General features: G+C 37.3%; 2 protein-coding genes across 5 annotated transcripts; one reads left to right on the top strand and one right to left on the bottom strand.

The window, feature by feature from the left end:
- The first annotated feature begins 1,081 nt into the window (after nt 1–1,081).
- Nucleotides 1,082–16,692, top strand: LOC5565322 (homocysteine S-methyltransferase). Of its 2 annotated transcripts, none has more exons than XM_001649600.2 (4): nt 1,082–1,236; nt 10,211–10,752; nt 15,990–16,297; nt 16,367–16,692. In XM_001649600.2, exons 2-4 carry the CDS (start codon nt 10,255–10,257, stop codon nt 16,506–16,508), a joined length of 948 nt encoding a protein of 315 aa, XP_001649650.1. In that variant the 5' UTR covers nt 1,082–1,236; nt 10,211–10,254; the 3' UTR covers nt 16,509–16,692. The 2 variants fall into 2 exon arrangements, with proteins under 2 accessions (XP_001649650.1, XP_021702534.1); XM_021846842.1 differs by having other exon boundaries at nt 1,082–1,506.
- LOC110676935 lies at nt 16,605–17,474 on the bottom strand. 3 transcript variants are annotated; one of them, XM_021846843.1, is made up of 4 exons: nt 17,368–17,474; nt 17,258–17,296; nt 17,086–17,202; nt 16,605–17,023 (listed from the first exon to the last, which is right to left on the bottom strand). In XM_021846843.1, the coding sequence occupies exons 1-4, from the start codon at nt 17,419–17,421 to the stop codon at nt 16,712–16,714; spliced, it is 522 nt and encodes a 173-aa protein (XP_021702535.1). In that variant the 5' UTR covers nt 17,422–17,474; the 3' UTR covers nt 16,605–16,711. The 3 variants fall into 3 exon arrangements, 1 of the variants encoding a protein (XP_021702535.1); XR_002500832.1 differs by having other exon boundaries at nt 16,611–17,023; nt 17,090–17,296; XR_002500833.1 differs by having other exon boundaries at nt 16,611–17,023; nt 17,097–17,296.
- Nucleotides 17,475–24,186: the final 6,712 nt, after the last annotated feature.

The raw sequence follows: 24,186 nt of genomic DNA, 5'->3' as shown, positions 1-24,186 counted from the left end.
TTCAAAAAAGTCATAGAAAATAGTTAAAAAGGGTTTACTTGAAAAACCTACAAAAAGTAACGAATTTTTCTTCAAGGATGCTAGAAAACAATTTTTAAACCGTTCTCTTATAAATATTCATTGTGATTTTTTATGGATATTTCCCAGGATTTTTTTTCGCGAACTATTTCAATAACATCTCAAGAGTTACGCGAATATGCGATAATTCGAGAAATACCAAAGAAAACCGTTTCTAATTTAAGTATAGATTTTTCTGAGGACCTTTTGGTAATTATGTTGACGAAATTGTACAGTTCGTATATAGTCAATTCTTCATAACTCAATATTGAAGGGAATGGAGAACTTACTCTATCTACGGTTCTATAACCGAATGGATGCAAAATATTGAGTAACAGAGAGTTGACTGTATTAAGAGAAATATCAAGATTATTGCTAAAGTACACATATTTGTCAGAAGTCCTTGGCATAACATTAAACTTTTTTTTCAATGTGCTCATGCACAATCAAAATTAAGGTTTTAAACCCAAAACACAATTATGTACCAAAGCAATGCTTTCTTGAAAACCCACAAAACCACGTAGGTCACCAAGCTGCCCCTTCCCATTCACATGACTACTCGTGGTAATTTTGTCGACCACTTAACAACTTTTTAATTCTTTATTTAACAAACTTCATGCAAAATTACATTGTACGCAGAGCTATCATATACTTCTGCTGGTATAAGGAAACTGTGAATATTCAATAGATAATATTTTCGAAAAAAAATATCTTGTAAGACAAGCTTTAAAAACTTAGTAGCCTTATGTTCAATTTTTATAGATAGTATATAAAAAACTATTACATCACGTACAAACTTTAATTCATAGCGAAATGAAAATCAATCACAAAATGACAGAGATATGAATATTAAAGTTATCCAGGATTGCCCAAACTTTTGACCGGGTGTGTAAATATTTGAACTAGCTAAGTCGTCAGCTAGCTTCAAAAAGAGGAAACCAAATACAACTACAGCTGCACTTTCAATACCTTACTCTTTTGCGCTACTAAATAACATCAAATAGTGGCAAACGAACAGACTTAGACTACTATTCGAACAACAGTTAACGTTCATTAGTGGACTGGTGCGGATGTTCGATAGCGATCGTGCGCGTTACACTTGCAATTAATCTCGACGTTGTCCATAGTAGATCACAGACTGGCTTTCTAGCGGTTCTAAAAACATCATAAACAAACTAGGTAATTGTCTCAACTATATCTCATGGGTGGACTAATGCATGCATTGATGTGCGATTTGTTTACAACGCATCTTCGGTGTTTGATAACGACAAAGCCGTCCACAAGCTGAACTAAAGTGCAGACAGTAGTGAACCAAGTGATAAGACGAGGTGACTTTGATGCTCTGTTTGAGCATAGTCTCAAGTTTGATAGCTCTTAATCAAATCAGTGTTCAGAAGCGTTCAACTTTGAATGGCCTCACGTAATCCAGCAACCGCTACATATAACCAGGTACGGCACTAGTCTGAAGGACATTGTTGAATTTCAATGTGCACGCGTCGGGTGTAGGTTGACTATTAATCAAATTGATTGAATATTGTTCAGGCGTTTGTTTTTATTTTTAGTCATATTTGCAAAGCAAGAGCTGGTACGAATTGATATATGAATTTAAATTTACATACTAGCAACAAAGTCTGTCAATTCTGTTTGTCAATGATATTTTAATTCAGAAAGAGAGTGAAAGGAGGTTGGGAGACTAATTCTATTCCCACCATTTCTTGATTCTCTGAATACGATTTCATAACTCCTACTTTTGGATTGCTGTGTAATGTCCTGCAGAGATCATTCCAGGACCCTCCAAGGTTAAGCCAAATACGGACCTGAAACGTAAATCACTCAAGTAAAATTTCTCCTTTTTACCAAAGTAATTTTGACAGCTGATTCAGTTTGAGCGAAATGTCACTTTTACTTGCGGAATAATTGAGCGCCACATTTTTCCGTTCGGAAAAGTGACAGCTCCCTTTGATTTGTATGGCAGGCGTTACCGACGTTATGAAATCAGCTCTACTTCTCAGCTGCGTACAGCTAAAGTAATTTCGGTAGCGGAATCATTCCTTGACCGTTTCTTGTCCTATCCTTTTGCACAGTACTTAAGCTAAGTACGGACCTGAAACGTAAATCACTCAAGTAAAATTTCTCCTTTTTACCGAAGTAATTTTGACAGCTGATTCAGTATGAGCGAAATGTCACTTTTACTTGCGGAATAATTGAGCGGCACATTTTTCCGTTCGGAAAAGTGACAGCTCCCTTTGATTTCTACGGCAGGCGTTACCGACGTTATGAAATCAGCTCTACTTCGTAGCAGCGTACAGCTCAAGTAATTTCGGTAGCGGAATCATTCCTTGACCGTTTCTTGTCCTATCCTTTTGCACAGTACTTATGATCAGCGTACCGGCCATTATGATCAGCGTACCGGCCATTAGTTGTAATCTAACCAAAGGTGAAAAGTCGCTGTTTTTATCTTTCTTCTTGGCATTACCGCTCCACTGAGTTAAAGCTTGCTTTTCAGCTTACTGTATATTCAACACTTCCACAGTTATTAACTGAGAGCTTTCATTACCAAGGTTACTATTTCTGCAACCGTATCCATAAAGGTCGAAAGACAAAACGTCGAAGGGCAAAAGGTCGAACACAATTTGCTTGGCGGTAAATTTTTCCTTCTTTGAAAATAGATTTTCGACCTTCTGCCCTTTCTTTTATGTTCTACGACGTTTTGTCTTCCGACCTTATGCTCTTTCGACCTTTTGTCTTTCGACTTTTTGTCATAGATTGTATAGTGTTGCAGGAAAAATGATATTTTATGTCTGAGAAAGTCAAAGAAATTTATTATCCGAAAAGATTCTGGACCGTTTGGTAATCGAACTCAGATACCTTCAGCATGGCTTCGATTTTTAGCAGCAGACAGTATCACAAGGTTAAGAAAGGGCCCATAAAAGCCGCTATAGTAATGATACTATTCACATTCTGCATTCACCTTTGAATTTCACCTCATGAGGGAAATTGGCCAGAAATTCTCTCTTTTTTTAAATACTTTCTAACACACTAACTAACCTTTCGGGCACCTCGCGAATTGTCGTGCGTTGTACATTGTTCAACATGAAATACCTCGTGATCTAGAATAAATATAGAAGAATCATCTTCGACAACATTGTTTAGGAGATCAAGGGCTACCTTCTTGTATCTCTATATCCTGATGACTTGTAAGTCTTCGGTAAACATTTCAAGTAACTCAAGGGCTGACATACGGTAGTCCCTCAGATATGGGGTTCCACCACCAGGTGGCGCTATCGAGTATGATTTTTTTTTGTTTTGAGAACATCTCAGAAGCCTGACCACTTAGATAGATGACAATTTCGGCAAAGTTATTTAGTGAGTGAATGGCTATCATTGTTCGAGCTAGTTTATGCCAAACTCTGCCACCAGGTGGCACTAGTGACCATGAAACTTTTGTTTTGCAGATATTTTTGAAGCCTGATCAATTATAAAGATGGCGTCTTCGGCAAATTTGTTCAGTTGGTCAAGGGCTATCTGTATTTGCAAAACACAATTTTCATGTTCACTAGCGTCACATTCATTTATTTAGTTAACATCTGAACAGATAACACTGAATTAACAATTTCACGCTACAAAATTCGGTTCGTGGCCGCATCTCTCCATCCTCGGTTCTGCCCCATGCTCGCCAAATCGATACGCATTTGATCCGCCCACCTAGCTCGCTGCGCTCCACGCCTTCGCCACGTTCGAAGACTCCAAGAGCTTGCAGGTCCTCCTCGAGCATCGTCCACGTTTCATGCTCGTAGAGGACTAACGGCCTTATAAGAGTTTTGTAATTGGTACATTTGGTGCGGGTTTGAATCTTTTTGACCGCAGTTTCTTGTAGAGGCCATAGTAGGCCCGACTTCCACTGATGATGCGCCTCCGCATTTTACGGCTAACTTCATTGTCCACCGTTATTAAGGATCCAAGGTAGACCAGCTCGTCGACCACCTCGAACGTATCCCCGTCTATCGTAGCACTGCTACCTAGGCGAGCCCTGTCGCGCTCAGTCTCACCAACTAGCATGTACTTTGTCTTGGTCGCATTAAACTTTTAAAATGTTCTGCCACTTTTAAATCTTCGGCCAACAATGACCATGTCATCCGCAAAGCAAACAAATTGACTGGATCTGGTAAAAGTCGTACACGGTTGTTAAGACCGGCTCTCCGCATAACACTTCTTCTTCTTCTTCTTTCTGGCGTTACGTCCCTACTGGGACAGAGCCTGCTTCTCAGCTTAGTGTTCTTATGAGCACTTCCACAGTTATTAACTGAGAGCTTACTATGCCAATGACCATTTTTGCATTCGTATATCGTGTGGCAGGTACGAAGATACTCTATGCCCTGGGAAGTCGAGAAAATTTCCAACCCGAAAAGATCCTCGACCGGTGGGATTCGAACCCACGACCCTCAGCTTGGTCTTGCTGAATAGCTGCGCGTTTACCGCTACGGCTATCTGGGCCTCCATAACACCTTCTAGCGCAATATTAAATAACAGGCACGAAAGTCCATCACTTTGTCGTAGTCCATGGCGGGATGCAAACGAGCTGGAATGTTCGCCTGAAACCTTCACACAACCTTGCAAATCTTCCATCGTCGCTCTTATCAGTCTCATGAGCTTCCCGAGAAAACTGTACTCGTCCTTTTTTTTTAATTTCTTTATTAGTATCATTCCAAACATTGTATTAATTTCTTACATCTAGGTGTTCTGTGTTATTAGACAACACTATCATCCTAATTTGTTAAAGTTTCAAGAGCATTGTCAACATCAAGTTTTGTTTGTAAAGAAATGTTAACATCAAGATTAGAGTCAATATACGTTTCATATATATTCCAGTCGGCTCGAAAATAATTGAAAGTGGAGCTGATAGGATTGTGAATCGCTTCATGGGATATTTGAAATGTAACAGGGACATGATCAAAACCAAAATCGGCATGAGTAACTAATAGGCTACAAAGATACTCTAGTAATCTAGTGGCTTAACCTCCCTCAAATTGGTTGATTTCCATCGTCCGCAGTACTGACGAAGGCATTTCCTCCGTTGTTCCAACCGCCTATGCTATCAGCGCCATTCAGGTGTTCGTCGAAGTGCGGCTTCCACCTTGCGATCACCTCACGCTCGTCCGTTAAGATGCTCCCATCCTTATCCCTGCACATCTCGGCTCGCGGCACGAAGCCGTTGCGGGATGCTTTGAGCTTCTGTTAGTACTTACGTGTTTTTTTAGACCGGCATAGCTGTTCCATCTCCTCGCACTTCGCCTCCTCCAGGCGGCGTTTTTTCTCCCGGAAAAGGTTCCACGTTCTGTCGGGTCCCTTGCCGCAGCATGACCACCCCGCATTCTTCTCCTGCTGCTTTAACTGTTCTCCAGCAGTTGTCAAGAGGGGCTTCATCCAGCTCATCCTCTTCCGGTAATGCAGCCTCGAGGTGCTGCGCGTATGCAGTTGCGTTGCGACATCCGGTTGCTTAAGCCGCTCTAGGTCATACCGTTGTTAATGACCGAGAGTTTTGGGCGCAGTTCAACAATCACCAGATAGTGGTCAGAGTCGGTGTTAGCACCACGATAGGTCCTGACGTCGGTAATGCCAAAGAAGTGCCGTCTATCAATCAGAACGTGGTCGATTTGTGATTCTGTCTGCTGTGGTGGTCTCCAGGTGTATCGGTATGGAAGGCTGTGTTGGAAGTAAGTGCTACGAATATTCTTGAAGGCGGCGAAATCAATTAGTCGTAAGCCGTTTTCGTTCGTCAGCCGGTGGGCGCTGAACTTTCCAATAGTCGGTCTGAACTCCTCCTCCTTGTCAACCTGAGCGTTTAGATCTCCTATGATGATTTTGACGTCGTGGCTTGGGCAGCTGTCGTACTCGCATTCGAGCTGCGTGTAACCTGATAGCCCTACATGTTTTTCCTCTTCTAGAAATCCATCTACGATTGATTTGGTCTTAACCGACTCTAGTCATCTTTGTAGCCAACTGATTACTCATGCTGATTTTGATTCTGATCATGTCCCTGTTACATTTCAAATATCCCAAGAAGCGATTCTCAATCCTATCAGCTCCACTTTCAATTATTTACGAGCCGACTGGAATAAATGAAACGTATGTTGACTTTAATCTTGATGTTGACATTTCTTTAAAAACTAAACTTGATATTGACAATGCTCTTGAAACTTTAACAAATTCCATTGTTGAAGCCAGGAACATTGCAATTCCAAAATGTGAAGTAAAATTTGAATCCGTGATTATAGACGTTGATCTTAAACTCTTGATCCGTCTTAAAAACGTGAGGAGAAAGCAATTTCAACGCACTCGCGATCCTGCTATGAAAATTATATGGCAGGATTTGCAGAAAGAAATCAAGAAACGTTTTGCTCAATTAATAAACAAAAATTTTGAAAATACAATTTCTCAATTGGACCCTGGCTCTAAGCCCTTTTGGAAATTATCTAAAATCTTGAAAAAAACCTCAGAAGCCAATACCGGCATTGAAAGAGGAAAACAAATTATTACTAACTAATTGCGAAAAAGCTCAAAAACTTGCTATGCAGTTTGAAAGTGCGCACAATTTTAATTTAAGACCTACTAGTCCAATTGAAAATCAAGTTACTCAGGACTTCGAAAATATTCTCAATCAAGAGAACGTTTTCGAAAATGCCTGGGAGACTGATTTGGAAGAAGTGAGAACTATTATTAAAAAATTCAAAAATATGAAAGCTCCTGGCGATGATGGAATTTTCTACATCCTCATCAAGAAACTTCCAGAAAGGAGCTTATCATTCTTAGTTGATATATTTAACAAATGTTTTCATTTAGCATATTTTCCTGACAAATGGAAAAATGCTAAGGTTGTTCCAATTTTAAAACCAGATAAAAATCCTGCTGAAGCTTCTAGCTATCGTCCAATCAGTTTGCTTTCCTCCATCAGTAAACTTTTTGAAAAGGTTATTTTGAACAGAATGATAGCCCACATCAACGAAAGTTCAATTTTTGCCAATGAACAGTTTGGATTCCACCATGGACATTCTACCACTCATCAACTTTTACGTGTAACAAATTTGATCCATTCCAACAAATCTGAAGGCTATTCTACTGGTCTTGCTCTTCTAGACATAGAAAAAGCATTCGACAGTGTTTGGCATGAAGGTTTGATTGTAAAATTGAAAAACTTTAATTTTCCAACATACATTGTTAGAATAATTCAAAGTTATCTGTCAAATCGTACACTTCAGGTTAATTATCAGAACTCCAGATCTGAAAGACTTCCTGTAAGAGCTGGTGTTCCTCAAGGCAGCATTTTGGGACCAATATTATACAATATTTTCACATTTGACTTACCTGAGTTACCTCAGGGATGTCAAAAATCATTGTTTGCGGATGACACAGGCTTCTCCGCCAAAGGACGAAGCCTGCGTGTCATTTGTAGTCGATTGCAAAAAAGTTTGGATATTTTTTCTTCATACTTGCAAAAATGGAAGATTTTTCCTAATGCTTCCAAAACTCAACTAATAATATTTCCACATAAACCAATTTGAAACCTTCAAGTAGACATGTTGTCACGATGAGAGGGGTTCCAATAAATTTGTCAGATGAAGTTAAGTATCTAGGGCTCATGCTAGATAAGAATTTAACTTTCAAAAATCACATTGAGGGCATTCAAGCCAAATGTAACAAATATGTAAAATGTCTCTATCCCCTTATTAATAGAAAATCAAAACTTTGTCTTAAGAACAAGCTTTTGATATTCAAACAAATTTTCAGGCCAGCCATGTTGTATGCTGTACCAATATGAACTAGCTGTTGTAATACTAGGAAGAAAGCTCTGCAGAGAATTCAAAATAAAATTTTGAAAATGATTCTGAGGCTTCCTCCCTGGTATAGTACCAATGAGTTACAAAGAATATCCAATGTTGAAACATTGGAACAAATGTCAAATAAAATAATAAATAATTTCAGGCAAAAATCGTTACAATCTTCTATTGCCACGATTAATGCGTTATATGTTTAGGTTAAGTTAGGTTAAGTATATTCAAAGCGTTTTTTTCTCTTATAAGCAGGTGAAATCAACTCACCTGTAAAAAAACTGAACTGCTACGGCAAATGAAATGTAACAAAATATTTAAAAAATCTTAAATTTGTTTTACCAAATAAGGATGATAGTGTTGTTTAATAACACAGAACACCTAGATATAAGAAATGAATGTAATGTTTGGAATGATACTAATAAAGAAATAAAAAAAAAAACCTGTCAGTATACGACCAAAGTTCCCACCGGGGTTGGTTACCCGATCTTCCCTAAGGTTACTTGTACCCCGGCCAGTACCACGAGGAGGTATGGATAAGAGTTGCTGGGCAGGAGGCTAAAGACCGCACAGTTGGGTCTATGTTATTCCTTCGGGTGCGCGAGGTACCAATAGTACGTTATGCCCAGCCATTTACCCAATTCACTAGTGTCACCTGTTGTCAAAATTTCGACATTTTGGCAAAAATAATAATATACTCTGAACAACTGAACAACTTTGTCGAAGACGTCATATTTTTTAGTGGTCAAAACAAATGTTTTAAATCTGCAAAACAAAAGTTTCATGCTCACTAGTACTGCCTTGTGGCAACATTTTGAATCAACTAGCTCGAACAATGATAGTCCTTTACGTACTTAACAACTTTGCAAAAGACGCAATTTTTCTAAGTGGACAGGTTCATGAGCTACCCGCAAAACAGAAAAAAATATGTCCACTCAAATGATAGCACATAAATCACAACTGATATGCAAGGTACAACAATCATTGAAGTTACGTTTCAACTTAAGATCCCAGCTGCGTCAAAGCTCACCACTTGCGAACACTTGATATGTACATTAGCATAATTCAAGGTTCACTAATTTTGGGCGACAATAGATATTGATCAATATTATCATCGAACTTACTTATGGAATGAGTTTAAAACAAGCTACATTGGTTTGATTCTACTTAAGGCGTTCATTATTATTTTTTGGTTGAATTGCTTAGTACAAGATAACCAAGCTCAATCACTTGTACGTTCAACTCAAAAAGCGCTTCAAACCGGTATAAATGAACTTATTTGATACGATAACCTTCCATCACTCAATTGATTAAGCAAGGACGTTACCAAAATTAAAATAACATTGAAAATATACATTTGCCAAAGTGATTATCAAAGAACTGTACAGAGAACAGTCCGGCTAGAATAAGTCGTTGACCTACATCATCACGTCGTGAACCCATGTAGAACACCGCCATGAGACAAAAGTAACCAGTCGTTGCTTGATTGGTCCTCCTTGGGGTTATCTCTGCAGAAACGCTTTCTATGACCTATGGTTTCACTTGTACCTACTCGTCGATCGGTACACGCATTTGAACGAGTGTGAAATAACGGATGGACTTTGAATTCAGAAAAATCAACTTTTTTTTATTAGGACTTGATCGGTGTTCCAGGTCTCGATCATTTGGAAATAAGCAACAAGGTCACTCTACGTTTCTAACTTGAGAATGATTTCATATACGGTCGTTCATGACGAATCGTTCGTTTCGAAAAGCAGTGGTCCGCAATTTACCTGGATCTAGAACGTTGTGCTTGCCAGACGATAATAAATATACGAATACTAGAAGGTTAACGTTGACAAAACAAGCTCGCAACTACTAATTGAGCAAGTGCTCAATTGAGAAGTGAAAATATTACATTTAAGCATTATTTCAAATGAATTCATACTTAGTGTAATGCCAAGATGCATTCCTTTGAATCCTGATAGTCTACCTATTACTGCATGAATACGTCTCTGCAGGTGGTTCAAAACAGTTAGTATCAATATTATTCCTTTCGTTACTTCATGGCATCATTGACGACGCTCCTTGGTTGTTCCAACTAGCAAATAACAGCTGATAAGCCACCCTCGGGTAGACTAATTCAACCGTCTTGTGCAAATCAGCTATTGATCCGGTCAGGGTCTATTATGCTCATCGTTGATAAGAGTTTATAACTGCCTCCATCAGACCCCCAATCATTGCCTACACTGCTTGTCTAACACTCTCAGCATCCACCGAGCGTAGCGTCATCTGATAATGATTTCTATTTATTATAAATCCTTAACCATCCCATCGTTTACTTTCAGTCTTTGTTCGAACCTGCAGCAGAAAGCTTCACCCACCGCACGAGATGGATCGCGTTACAGTTCTGGACGGAGGATTTGCAACTCAGCTGTCGGTTCACGTTGGGAAGCACATCGACGGCGATCCACTGTGGAGTGCTCGGTTCAACGCAACCAATCCGAACGCGGTGTTCAAAACACATTTGGACTTCTTAGAAGCCGGAGCCGAGTGCATCATGACCAACACCTACCAGGCCAGCATTGAGGGTTACATGGAGTATCTGGATCTCAGCGAAACCGGCAGCCTGCAGTTGATCAAGGCAACGGTCAAGCTGGCACAGATGGCCCGTACCAAGTACATGGCCGATAACGAAGTGCGTCGGGTTCCGCTGGTGGTGGCTTCGGTTGGTCCCTACGGAGCTCATTTGCACGACGGTTCGGAGTATACTGGTGAATACGCGGACTACGTGACGGTGGATACGATTCAGAAGTGGCACCGTGCACGAATCGATGCTTGCTTGGAGGCTGGAGTGGATGTACTGGGAATCGAGACTATTCCTTGTAAGGTGAGAAGTGATGTTGATCTTGAAATACAGTTAAAATTTCTTGTACACTAAACATTTCTGGATTTTTGTAGGACAATTAATTTCTATTGGAATTATAAGTGAAAATGTTTCTTGTAAAAGTACATACATTTAGAATTTTTGAAGATTTCTTTCGGAATCAGTTTACATTTCTCAGTTGAGAAGAGAGATTCCAGCATTGATATGTGACGTGATTACTAACGAAATTTTAGAATGTTATGTTAAGGAAATTGATGGAAGTTCTGTCGAGAGTTTCTGACGTAATTATTACTGTTTTGTCTCAATTTTCAACTTCCAGAGTTTTGTAAGGAGATTTCACTAGACCTGGACCTATAGATTTTAATGATTTCTGAAAATCGCTCTGAAAATTTGATTGATCGGCACTGGTGATAAATTTTTCAGCACCAAGCGATGCTTAGTTCTTCAGATTTGTGCTTTTGAAAATTTGAGTTATGGCTTTGATTCATCTTTATCGTAATGCTTTTAATGTCACTATGAGTCTTAAGTATTTTAAATATGAATCGAAACGGTAATGACATTGCTCGTACGCCAGGGGTACGAGGGGTCCACCAATTTGAGAAAACAGAAAGGACCACCCTTAAGTTTTATCAAAAACTAGCGATCAGTGACATAAAATTGGAATTCTAAAGATGGGTACCGATGGCGGCCTGGTTTCAGCGAGAATTGCTAAATATTTTCAAGATTCTTGTTCTATCATTAAATTGTATTTATATAGTGTCATTCGTAAATCAAAATGATCGATTGATCTATGGAATACCCATACATTATCATACTGAAAACATGTGTAAAATTTATTACAAATCGAAGATTATCGAGCACGATTTCTCATTTTTGACCAATTCCAGATAGAATTCGTCATAGAGAACCCCAGAGAAGTGCCAATAGAGATCTTCACCGAAGTTTTCGAAAATCTGTACAGAAATATTCACTGAACAATCCTCTGAGAGCTTCACAGAATCCACAAGTTTCCACAGAATTCTCTACAAAAATCTCCAAAGACGAATTTCAAGAAGTTACGGCAGAAATTTTCATGAAACCTGCAGTGACCTGCATAGAAGCCTTCACATCAGTTTTTACACAGGTCTTCACGGTACGGTAAAAATAGAGCGCAAAAAACTGTGTGTATGTTAAAAACTTGAACATGTAAAAGAACGCAGCCTCATATTTGAAGAGCAAAATATGGAAAAAGAGCAAAATATGGAAAAAGAGCAAAATTCAAAACATTTTGCTCTAGATTTTTGAACGTGCGAGTGCAAAAATGTATCTGTTAAAAATTTTATGAAGCCAGGCAGATTCAGAGACGTCAACTGATCAATGAATTTGATAATAATAACTTCGTTTATGTATTTTTCGAACAAACTTTGCATGGTTCGTCATTTTAGGTGTCGGCATAAAACCTTATTCTTGTTATATATAATTTTATTACACATAGCTTTAAATAGTTCGATATTTTGAATGTCGACGTATTTTTTTCATCTTCAAAAATATTTTTAATCAAATTCGTATTTTTCTTCTTTATCAATCACCATTCAAAGGTGACTCCCAGATCTTTTTCCTTCCTTACTAATAAACACCCTTTCCGTGGTGATTGTGGAGATGTGGAGTTATTCTCGATCTCTAGAAGCAATGATCGGCGCCGCTATTGATCAATAATATGCACTTCGAGAGTATGCGGAAACTCCAATTCATTTGGATCGAAGTGAAATTTATACCAGTTCGATCAATCACGGAGTAGCAACCATTTACATGTACAGTCAGCCTATGCTATGCTATGCTATGCTATGCTATATGAACCTCCTACATAAATCTTATTAGTTCTATTCCCAGTAACTTTTTCCATAGAATTATGATGATTCATTCATCAGGATATTTTTGAGATCCTAGCAATGATTTCTTTATGAATTGTTTCAAAAACTATCTAAGATTTTTTCTAAACATTTTGTGTCATAAATTCTTTTAAAAAAATTCTTTCAAGTTTCACAAGGATATTCCTATGAATGTATTTTGTAATTTCTCCGAATATATTTTTTGTCGGTGTTCCTGATTGGGTTTCTCGACGTATTCTTTCTTGAAACCTCTTGAGGTTCATCAAAGAATCCCTCCAACAATGGTTGTAGGAAATAACTATAACAAGAAACTTTTCCTGGAATATCTCCAACAATTACAGCAATATTTTTCCAAAATCTGAAACACGCTTTCAGAGATTCCTCAATTAATGCATTCATTCAGATTTTTTTTAGGAATTCCTTCAAGAGTTTATCCATGTACTACTTCAAGGCTATCTACGAATTCATATAGATAATTTCTTAAGAGAAATTTCCAGTGATACCTCTTAAAAAATCTCCAAAGATTTATCCAAGAACCACTCCAAGAGTTCATGTTGGGGATACTCCATACGTTCCAGAAATTTATCAAACAAATTTAAGGAACTAACCTGGGAAGCCATCATGAATCCTTCCAGGAGTAATGGCAAAGATTTACCAGAGTTTTCATTCCTCCATTCCTTTGCCACAGGATCCATTCCTCCAAGAATTTTTTCGATTTTTTTTCTGGATATTGCTGCTAATTTTTCTAGGTATTCCTTAATTTTTAAATGATTTTTTGTTGAAGAAAATATTCCACAGATTCTAGGATTTTTTTCAAAAGCTTCTTGATGAATCCTGCTTTGAATTTCTCCAGTGATTATTACTAAATTTTCTACAGGGATTTCTCCAAGAAATTGACCTAATGTTCGTCCAAAGAATTCTCTCTTCTGAATTATGCCTGGTGCAGTTTACGCATCTTTCTCATGAAAATCTCTCGAAGATTGTTCTAGTTGAATGTTGTAGATTTGTTTCAAGGTTTTGTTTTCAAGAAATTCCCTTCAGGTTGTTTCAATAGTTTTGCTATGAATACTTGTAATTATCTCTCCTCTCCCTTCAGAACTATTTTCAAGATTCCTGCAGCACTTTCTCCAGAAATCCGTACAGCTTCCTAATGCACTAGAAAAATGTTGTCTGGAATAATTTGTCTAGGTATTTCTTTAGCAGATATACCACCCAGATGGAGAGATTCCTGTCAGAGTTATTTCTCTGAAATTTTTCAAGAGATTAGTTAAAGAACATGGGCATTCATTCACATATTTCTTTGGATTCCTGAGATTACTATAGGCTTTCTAAGGGTTCTTCTTAAACTTCCCTAAAGATTTCATCACAAATACCTCTTAGGTATAAAGAGAATCTAAAAGTAGATTTTCTTTATTGAGTTTCTGCTAAGATGGTGCGAATAGATAAAAAGTGCCTCTAAAGTATGTTCTTAGGATTCAACTCAGGTTTTTTTCAGAAATGTTTCCAGTTACGAAGAATATTCCAGGGAGTCTTCATATGGTTTCTTCGTATATTTCTGCAATAACTGTGTTCACTAGTTTCGCTTTAGAATCTTCGATAACGTCTTGTGAGACTTATGGGGACTTCTAAAAAAACTTTCAAAATCCTTGAGAACCTTGGGAATCGCTTGTAAATCTCTTGAGTAATTCACTAAAGTTTTGACTGTTAGCATATTTTTGTTCATCCAATTATTGTTAGGATATCATCAGAGGTTCCTCTACTCTTGAACATTCTTCCAGGGAATCCTCCATGTACTTCTTCTGGCGATTTTTCTGACAATTCCTTAAGAAAACTTCGTAGAATTACTCCAAAGATTACTTAATGAGCTGACGTATTAATATCTCTGAAATATGTAGACAAACTTTAGACACAGCTCCTGAAATAAATATTGATTGATTTCAACCCTCGGTAAAATTGTTTGAATAATATCTAAGAGAACTACCGTTTTGATTCATATTACGGACACTTAAGGCCCCAGTGAAGTACTATTCATCAGAAAGCATACAAAATAAATCATTCTGTATGATTACTCCGCGTTATCAAGCCTCCAAAACACTTAGCTTTCGAATGGTGGGTGAAGATTTTGATTCCGCAACATGAATCATTTTAAATAAATAGAAATGTGTGGACTTGTCATGATTCTTATTCCGGACGCGTCCTCACTTTTTCCTCATATTCCGGACATTTTGATTCAAATTCCAGACAGCTCATTTCAAGCATAGATAGAAAAATCGTATATTCAATTGAAATCGTCAAACCATGAAATAGACGCCTAAGGCAGTTCGGCATTATATATTTTGATAGATATCGGTTAAAAATGATTATTAAAATGAGCTCTGAAAGTGAGAACTTTCGAATGACAAAAATTGAAACATTTCGTGTGAAATGTTTCCCATACAAAGTAGTGTGTCCGGAATTTGAAGCTGTCCGTAATCAAAACGGTATGGATCATAGCAAGAAGGTATTTCTGGAGTGGAATTAAGAATTATTCAGAAATGTCAAAGAAAACCAAGATTTTTTGTGAATTTTCTGGGTATATGCTTAGACTAATATTTAACGAAATCTTGGAGGAATGCTCTTGGAAACTCTTTTTTATATTGATAAATATTCCCGGGCAGACTGAAAAATCAAAATCACATCTCGAAACGGACAAATTATGATTGCTTATCTCAATTTGATATTGAAAAGATGTTCGAAAAATTTATAAATTTCAGCGCTTTATTTTATTTATTTTTTTTATAACTCAACATCTAAAAATATTTTAACAAGATTAAAATTAGTTCTTTGACATGAAACAAAACACATGCAACAGCAAAATGGCGGGACTGAACAGTGTGACGTCAGGACAATCTCTAGGGGCAAAAGGTACTCTCAGAAAGCGAAGGAAATCATGCTCTTATTTCCATAGTCTTCCATTCTTTTTTCATAGTCATAGCCGATTGGTTAGCATCCCTGTGTATGGATCTTAAGGTCGAGGAATTGATCCTACTTGCCGGCTTTTTGATTTTTTTTTATTCTTAGTCTTCTGTCAGATCATATTTTGATATTGATTTGTTGATAATCAATAAACTGCCAGATATTGTTTTGATCTTTTAATATCTTAATAAGATATTGTTTAATACTTCATCATATTAATTATTAATATTATTTTTGATCTTTTATCTCTTATCTCACCAAACCAATAGCTGATAATGATCGTCAGTAATTATTTTAGAACAACAAAATATGATCTTGGTCAGCTTTTTCCACCTGCTCGGGTTTATATTGAAAAATATTTGAAATGCATAGGTAATTAATTTGTTGCACCTACATTTTTCTTCATTATTACGTCAGATGGAAGCCGAAGCCATGCTGGACATGATGACAGAGGACTACCCGCACGTACGGTTCTGGATATCGTTCCAGTGTAAGGACAACGCTCACATCGCTCATGGTGAAAATTTTGCCGACACTGTCAGCAACCTGTGGAACAAAGCCAAACTATTCGGTAATGAAAACCTAGTGGCCATCGGAGTCAACTGTGTCCATCCGCAGTTCGTCACCCCGTTGTTCCGCGCGGTGAACGAAAAGCGTCCCACCAAGGAACGGATCCCGTTGATCGTGTATCCCAACTCGGGCGAAGTCTACAGCGTTGAAACGGGGTAAGATGAAACATTTTCAAAGAAACTGACGAGATTCATATGCTACTTTCAACCTTTTCATTGTTTCAGCTGGCAAGGCAAAGAGGATTGCGTACCTCTGGAACATTATGTACCTCAGTGGGTCGAGCTTGGAGCACGCTACATCGGAGGATGCTGCCGCACCTATGCACGTGATATCGAACGAATTAAGCTGGCGGTGAACTCCCTCTAACTGTGATACTAAGCGCCAAAATAGAGATTTTTTTTTTAAGTGTTGCTTATCTGTGACAATGCAATGTAGGAATTTAATTCATCATATTTTCGATTAGTCTTAAGCACGAATTAACTCGAGATTATTTTTACGTTTGTGACGATTTCTGTTAGTTTTATTTCAAATATATTTTTTTCTGAACGTTTTTAAGCAGTGTGTTTATTTTAACAAAACTTTCTTGCTCTGAACCGATCACAAACCGTGCTATTCCTCCACAACTTATCATGGCAGTTCATTTGAATTTCATTCATAATACAATCCCCAAAAAGTGACGGATAGCTGTTGCACTCGGTTCGATGATACATCAGTCTGTCTATGATTTCCTCATATTTCTCATAGTTACAAGTGTAAGCAGCTTGATCTATGGTTTCTTGTTCGTACTGCTTTCGATTACGGTTGATCTCGTGCAGTCTGGTTAAATTAACTGCAAACTCATCAACTATCCCTAGCGAACGGTAGTAACACGACTCTACGCACTGCAAAATGGAAAGAACATCAATATTTATTAGGTGTATAAAAAGTTCAGTGATCATTTTACAAACTGCAAACCCTTTCTACTTTCAGAGAACTGAAATTTGTGCTTGTTTGTACAGTTTTGTAAATTACGCTCCGGTAGCCAATCGTCAATTGTGCAACATTTGAGAATTTCCTCCAGCTGAAAATGTTTTCAACATTTGTGTAATACATTCGGCGTTTTTTTAGCTACTGACATTTTTCTTCAAATTGACGCAATTTTCTAGCGTATTAACCTGGCAAGTAAAGACACAAATTTTAGTTAAAGACTTGTGATAGAGTTAGCATTTGCTCAATTTTTCAATACCAAAATTAACACAACACTCAGCAGGTATAAAACCGTAAATAACGTTACTCTCATTTCGTTGTTTCTATTTTACTGAACTGTGAGAAATGATTGAATGGGAATCCCGATGTAAGCTGGACATCGAGTTGATTGAAATACACAACAATTTATGATACAATCATGGGAAATATCTGTTTCCGGATAATTGTTTCGCGTTCCTTTGAGCAGTCCGAACTGCTAATTGTATGCAGTACAGTATAATTGTTATGAACGATTAATTGCGTCACCGAACAATTTATCTTAACTGAATACCATACAGACCTTGATGTAGGAACTTCCATTAGAAATCCCTTCAGGTGGTCACTGATTTCTTCAATTTGGAACTTTTGAAACTACTTTTTCACAAGTTCGTTTATTTGAGGCTCAATCGCGTTTAACGCTTTACAGAGCCGACATTCATTTTATGTATTACTTATAATAAATTAGGGAGCACGCTTATCCGAGAGATAGATAGTGGTAGCTCGATTATCATATCATGGATTTGGTATCAATTTTCTGTTGGTATTCGTCTGCTGAATAGCCAGGATCCTCAATCTAACACAAAAGGGACAATGTACAAAAAAAAACTGAAGAAGAAAACACAAGATAATTCAACTTTTATATCAGACAAGCGAAGGAAATCGCAAATGACGATCATAGGGGAACTGTGGGTAAAATGAACAGGGGGGGGTAAAATGAACAGGTTAGTGTTTTACGGTAAATGTGCTATTAATCTATGCAAAACATAGCACCATCCTTAATCCTCAGATAAAGGAGCTATTTCGATCACTCTAGCGCGATCTTGAACTGTCAAAAGTTGTAAAAGTAAACAAAAACAAAGAACGCTTCTCCGTTTTCTTATTTGATGTAAATTTTCACTCGTGGAATTTAAGGTTTTTATAACTAAAATAATCAAAAATCTATTGAACTGCGTTGATGATGTGCAACTTTAAAGTATTTATGATAAGTAGATGGAAATATGAAGCATTTTTATCTTCTAAATTCTTAGAACAAATGATTTGAATAAGTTGATTCTTTGGAGGTAAAATGAACCACTCGAGATGGGGGTAATATGAACACCATGGCAGGACAAATACTACCGGATTTTATATCAGATACCGAAAGTTTTCCGGAGGAAATACAAAGACAGTAATGGATAGCCATCCAAATGGTCGTGGCTGAACGTTCCATCGATTTCAGAATATCTATGAAATATGCATTGATCATGTACCAGATGCCGAGAATCATGCCACAACCCGTTCAATTTGAATGGTGTTCATTTTACCCCCCCCCCCCTACATGTTCATTTTACCACCAGCATGTGTTAAATTCACCCCCAGTATATGTTCATATTACCCCCATTGTATGTTCATTTTACCCCCAAGTACATGTTCATATTACCTCCGTTACATGTTCATTTTACCCACATGTTTGGAACATCGACTCTGTGGAAAGCAATTTTCAAAATAATAATAATGTTGATAAAATTCTATTTCCATCACAATATTTCCACTTGTTACATTGCATAAACATCCTTCTTCAATTCTGAGCAATTGAAAAATAATCTGACAGCTTTATAAGCAAGAAAACATGAAAAATGCTAAGGGTGTTCATTTTACCCCAAGTTCCCCTATATATACAATTTTGGGTGCCCAACACATCTCTAACGGGAACATGGAGTTGTTCACCACGGGCCGCAAAGGTATCGAAAATATGACGGGGTTGGTAGGCTAATGGCTATCGTTTTTGCTTCATAAACCGTGAGCAAAATTTATCGGACGACGCAAAACCGAACTGTCCTGCTCGGGCTTCACGAAGCACTACACAGCAAGACGCTCCAAAACAGAAAAAAATTCTCCGGCAACGAAATGAAGCACTACCCAGCTAGACGCTCCAAAACAGGGCCCAAGATTAAGATTACGCTTTCAAAAGAAATTAAATCGGTTATGATTTCGTTGAGATACAGCTGTTTGAAATTTACTAGGTGAACCATATTTGAGGAATTTAAGCAGCCCACTAACTAACGATGCCGCCAAGAATCGAAAACAAAACAGATCAATCTCAAATTTTGAGCAATCTCAATACACCCGATTCTGTTTTTGCACGGGGGATGCGTACCGTGCAAAAAAAGTTTTCAGTTCAAAATTTCAAAAACCGTGCAAAAAAGTAACACCATTTCTGGAAGTTTCATGCAAAAATAACGTTTTGGCGAAAAAAAATGAATGGAAATTTTTTTTGCACTGCCGCGTAAAAAAAATCGGTGCAAAAACAGAATCGGGTGTAGTATAGAAGTCTATAGGAAATATTAACAAACGATTTTGAGAACATGAATTTTTGAGGTTTTGTCTGGCCATGAGCCACAGTGCACCGGCCTTAAATCACCCAAAAATTCTTTTTCGATAACTTTTATGCATGGAGAATGTATAAGACGTCATAGTCATGGTTTCTATGTGATTTGGTAATTTGTAATTTGTAATGTAATTAGGTCCAAAAACACCATGTTCGGCTTCCGAAGCGTACTAAAAAAACATCCTGTGTGCCTTCCTATTCCCATAAATAAGGCAATGTGAGGGAACCCACAGGACGGTAATATTGTATGATCTTTCGACCAGTAAGCAAATTTGCTATTTATTTTTTTTTTTTTTTTGCAAAGTAAGATGCATGCTGTCGGATATTTCATTTTCTTTTAATCAAATAGAACACAATTTCACCACTTCAATACCACTTCATATTATTTATTTTTTTCTTTTTATCATTCACAAGTCTATCCCAAACATCTTCTCTCAATCACTTCATTCTTCAAACTGAAAACTTTCAACACCTATCTGCAACTCAGAGCTTGTTTTTTTTCTTTCACGTATGCCATCTCGCTTCCTCTCTCCTGTTTTTCATCTCCGCCGTGATCTGGTTGTGGTTGAGTTGAGGCTGATTGTCAAAAGCTCACTCTCGTAAATTATCCATCGCTCTCCTTCCGATCCTCAATTCATGCTCAAAACAGAAACAGTTACACCGACACAAATCGTGCGATTCAATATACATGTATATTTTTCAGATTACGCCTTTTTTTACAAATATTATTAAACTCATTATTCCTACATCCACTTCCTCCTCTACTCTTCCTCATGAACTATAAATCAAACAAAGAGCAAACTAATTGGCATCTATCTTAAATTTCTCTTATATTTTTTTTTTTGTTTTGGCAATTCTAACATTATTAATTACAAAAAATATCTTCTTAAACCATAGCCATGCAATCCTGGAAAGAAACAAAATATTATTGAAATTCAAAATGAATCAAACTTACCACAACTATTTTTATTTGTTGATCAAACAACTGAAGATAAGAGATGATACGCTAAGCCGCCTGAAATTGTAAGGATCTTCATAGCAACATTGAAAATTAAACGTTTATTTACTACTTTTAGCTAACAAATACTTTCTGGGATTGGGCTTACTGAGCTACACAAAATTCTCAAGCAATAAAAAGGAAATATTACAAACTATTTTCGCTCAGTGCCGAAGTTACCACTCTCAACATCTGATAATAGCAAGTATTAATATCAGGAAATAGTTCACTAAATGTGGATTTACCAGTTCTCACTCTCAACATCTGACAACAGCTGATTTAGAAATGCTTTCGTTGGATGGAGCTTATCAGGCTCCAGAAATGTCCTCAAGCAACGAAATCAAAAAATATTCCTAACACTTCTTACTCAACGTGGATCTACAAGTTCTCACTCTCGACATCTGACAACAACTGATTTCGAAATGCTTTGTTTGGATGGAGCTTATCAGGCTCCAGAAATATTCTCAAGCAACGAGATTAAAAATATTCCTAACACTTCTTACTCAATATAAATCTACAAGTTCTCACTCTCAACACCTGACAATAGCTGATTTTGAAATGCTTTCTTTGGATGGAGTTTATCATGCTCCAGGAATATCATTCAGTAAATTAATAATGGAATATTCCTTCTTACTCAATTTACAAAATTCTAATTCTCGACATCTGACAACAGCTGATTTCGAAATGCTTTCGTTGGATGGAGCTTATCAGGCTCCAAAAATGTGCTCAAGCAACGAAATCAAAAATATTCCCAACAATTCTTACTCAACGTGGACCTACAAGTTCTCACTCTCGACATCTGACAACAACTGATTTCGAAATGCTTTGTTTGGATGGAGCTTATCAGGCTCCAGAAATGTCTTCAAGCAACGAAATCAAAAATATTCCGAACACTTCTTACTCAATATAGATCTACAAGTTCTCACTCTCAACATCTGACAACAGCTGATTTCGAAATGCTTTCTTTGGATTATTTATTTTTTTCTTTTTATCATTCACAAGTCTATCCCAAACATCTTCTCTCAATCACTTCATTCTTCAAACTGAAAACTTTCAACACCTATCTGCAACTCAGAGCTTGTTTTTTTTCTTTCACGTATGCCATCTCGCTTCCTCTCTCCTGTTTTTCATCTCCGCCGTGATCTGGTTGTGGTTGAGTTGAGGCTGATTGTCAAAAGCTCACTCTCGTAAATTATCCATCGCTCTCCTTCCGATCCTCAATTCATGCTCAAAACAGAAACAGTTACACCGACACAAATCGTGCGATTCAATATACATGTATATTTTTCAGATTATGCCTTTTTTTACAAATATTATTAAACTCATTATTCCTACACATGCTTAACGGGTTTTATGGATTGAAGAGCGTCACTATACCTAAGGCTATCTGAGAAGACGAAGAAGTGGTGAAGTTGATTGCTGCCAGCTCAGCAACGTGAACCGTGCAAGGTTCTTGAAGTTTTCGAATGGCCTTTTTTAAATGACTGGGAGATTTTTTGGATAAATTGTAGGAAGAACCCCTACAAGCGTAAATATAGGGTTTCCTTGAGCGAACCTATGACAAAAGGTCGAAAGACAAAAAGTCGAAAGGACAAATGATCTAAGAACGAAAAAGAAGGGACAAAAAATCGATTTTTTTTTTCAAACAAGCAAAAATTTCCCACCAAGCAGTTTATTTTCGACCTTTTGTCCTTTCGACCTTTAGCCTTTCGACTTTTTGTCCATAAATCCTTTGAACGCTTATATTATGTTATATCATAAGAATTCCTGGCGGATCTTAGGAAGACATTTCTGATGGAACTCTTGGTAAGGTTCTACAAGAAATTATTGGAGAGCCGTAATATTTCAATCACAGACAATTTGTTTTAATATTAACTGTTATTTCCATGTTTTATATATTTAAAAAAAAACTAGGTTACTTTAAAATGATCTTAAGGCACGCGGAAGTTCTACCAGAAGCCCAACACTCCTCGCAATGGATTCGTACCGCGAGCCGAGATGTTCAGGAACAATGATTGGAGCATCATGACGGACGATCATGAATTTCAAGGCTATAGGAACTTGCATGGGCGCAGCCAGGATTTCCACCAGAGGGGCGAACGACCTAAAAACTGTTGTATCCTGTTTTAACCAGTTTTAAACATGCGATTCAGAAAATTTCTCGCCATGGTAACGTATTCGTTGAGGATTTTGTAAAACATGAAAACAATCTGAAAATGTATTTGGCTGCCTAAGAACTCCGAAATCAACCTTAAGAAGCTTTAGGTGAGATACCTGCAAAGAACATCCAGTAATAGTTTCAGTATTTCTGCTGGCATCCTAGAAAAATTCCTTCAAATGATTCCCCTAAGGTATTTGATAATATGCTAGGCACAACAACCTCTTACCTATAACCATCAGAAGTATTTATGGAATAATATCGACTATTTCCAAAATTTTAAGCAAAGAGTTCAAGGATTTGCCTTTGGTTTTTTCCAATAATTACTCAACATATTCGTTAAAGAATTAAACTTTAGAGTTTCTTTAGGAATCATACCCGGAAACTGTTCTCGACTAGTATATTATTCTTACAGTTGTATAAATTATAAATATTTACAGCTGACTTGACTTACCAGAGTGGATATGTTGTTAATTGCATAGTTTACTAATTTAAGTTTAATTTATTGTTGTTTTCTTTGTTGAACCGAAACCATTCAAACAAATAAATTAAGAATTAATGTTATTATTTCGGAAATATAAGGCTCTGGGATTAAATTTAGCGCAATAATAATAAGAAAGAAAGAAATGTGATTACTGGTAAAGTCGATTAGAGCAAGCATCAACCATTTGTTTCAAATCTGGAATGATTTGGTTGCGCACATCATTATCAGAATGACTATCCTCCATCTGTGTAACTTTTTCTTCCGGCATTCGCGCTAAATTACCAGCTCACTGAAGTTTGCCGTATTTTATTCGCTAAATAGCCTTCGCTCCGGCATAGAGAGCTAAGAATCAAAGTTTTATACAGGACATTTCCTCGACCTCCCTGCAGTGTTGCATTTGAACGCGTTCAGTTTGCGTTCAAGTTCAAACCTTTGAACGAGGGATCAAGTAGGCTTGAACAATGAGCAGTTCAAAAATTTGAGCCCGAGCGAGCTGAAAACTGAACGTAAATTGAAAACTGTCTTCGTGGCAGATACACGACATATTTCAATGCGGAAGTTCAGCAAGGATGTTTGGAAGCTTTCATGGTTCCATATATTTGTAATGCCATGAATTCAACATGTTCTGATGTAGTTTTTCTGGTTTTCAGCTTCGTTGTGCATCTTAAAGTGAACAGGCCGTTCTTGAGCAGGTGCAGATTCTTGCACGAGAGTTCAATTCTTACTAGGTTCTTGTGCAAAATTAGAACGCGTTCAGTTCACTTTTGGCTCGCGTTCAGTTCAAAATGCATCACTGCCTCCCTGGGCATAAAG

Source organism: Aedes aegypti, chromosome 2 (assembly GCF_002204515.2).
Source record: "Aedes aegypti strain LVP_AGWG chromosome 2, AaegL5.0 Primary Assembly, whole genome shotgun sequence".
Taxonomy (NCBI): domain Eukaryota; kingdom Metazoa; phylum Arthropoda; class Insecta; order Diptera; family Culicidae; genus Aedes; species Aedes aegypti.
Note: the sequence above shows the minus strand (reverse complement) of the source record. Positions and strands in the feature narration are given on the sequence as shown.

Bases quoted from the DNA above. Each gene is read 5' to 3' on its own strand.
- LOC110676935 (XM_021846843.1), bottom strand. From the start codon at position 17,421: ATGAGAGTAACGTTATTTACGGTTTTATACCTGCTGAGTGTTGTGTTA. The intron at 17,297-17,367 runs GTATTGAAAAAT...TTTACTTGCCAG, and splicing joins TGAGTGTTGTGTTAATTTTG to GTTAATACGCTAGAAAATTG. The intron at 17,203-17,257 runs GTCAGTAGCTAA...AAACATTTTCAG, and splicing joins GCGTCAATTTGAAGAAAAAT to CTGGAGGAAATTCTCAAATG.
- LOC5565322 (XM_001649600.2), top strand. From the start codon at position 10,255: ATGGATCGCGTTACAGTTCTGGACGGAGGATTTGCAACTCAGCTGTCG. The intron at 10,753-15,989 runs GTGAGAAGTGAT...TTATTACGTCAG, and splicing joins TCGAGACTATTCCTTGTAAG to ATGGAAGCCGAAGCCATGCT. The intron at 16,298-16,366 runs GTAAGATGAAAC...TCATTGTTTCAG, and splicing joins GTCTACAGCGTTGAAACGGG to CTGGCAAGGCAAAGAGGATT.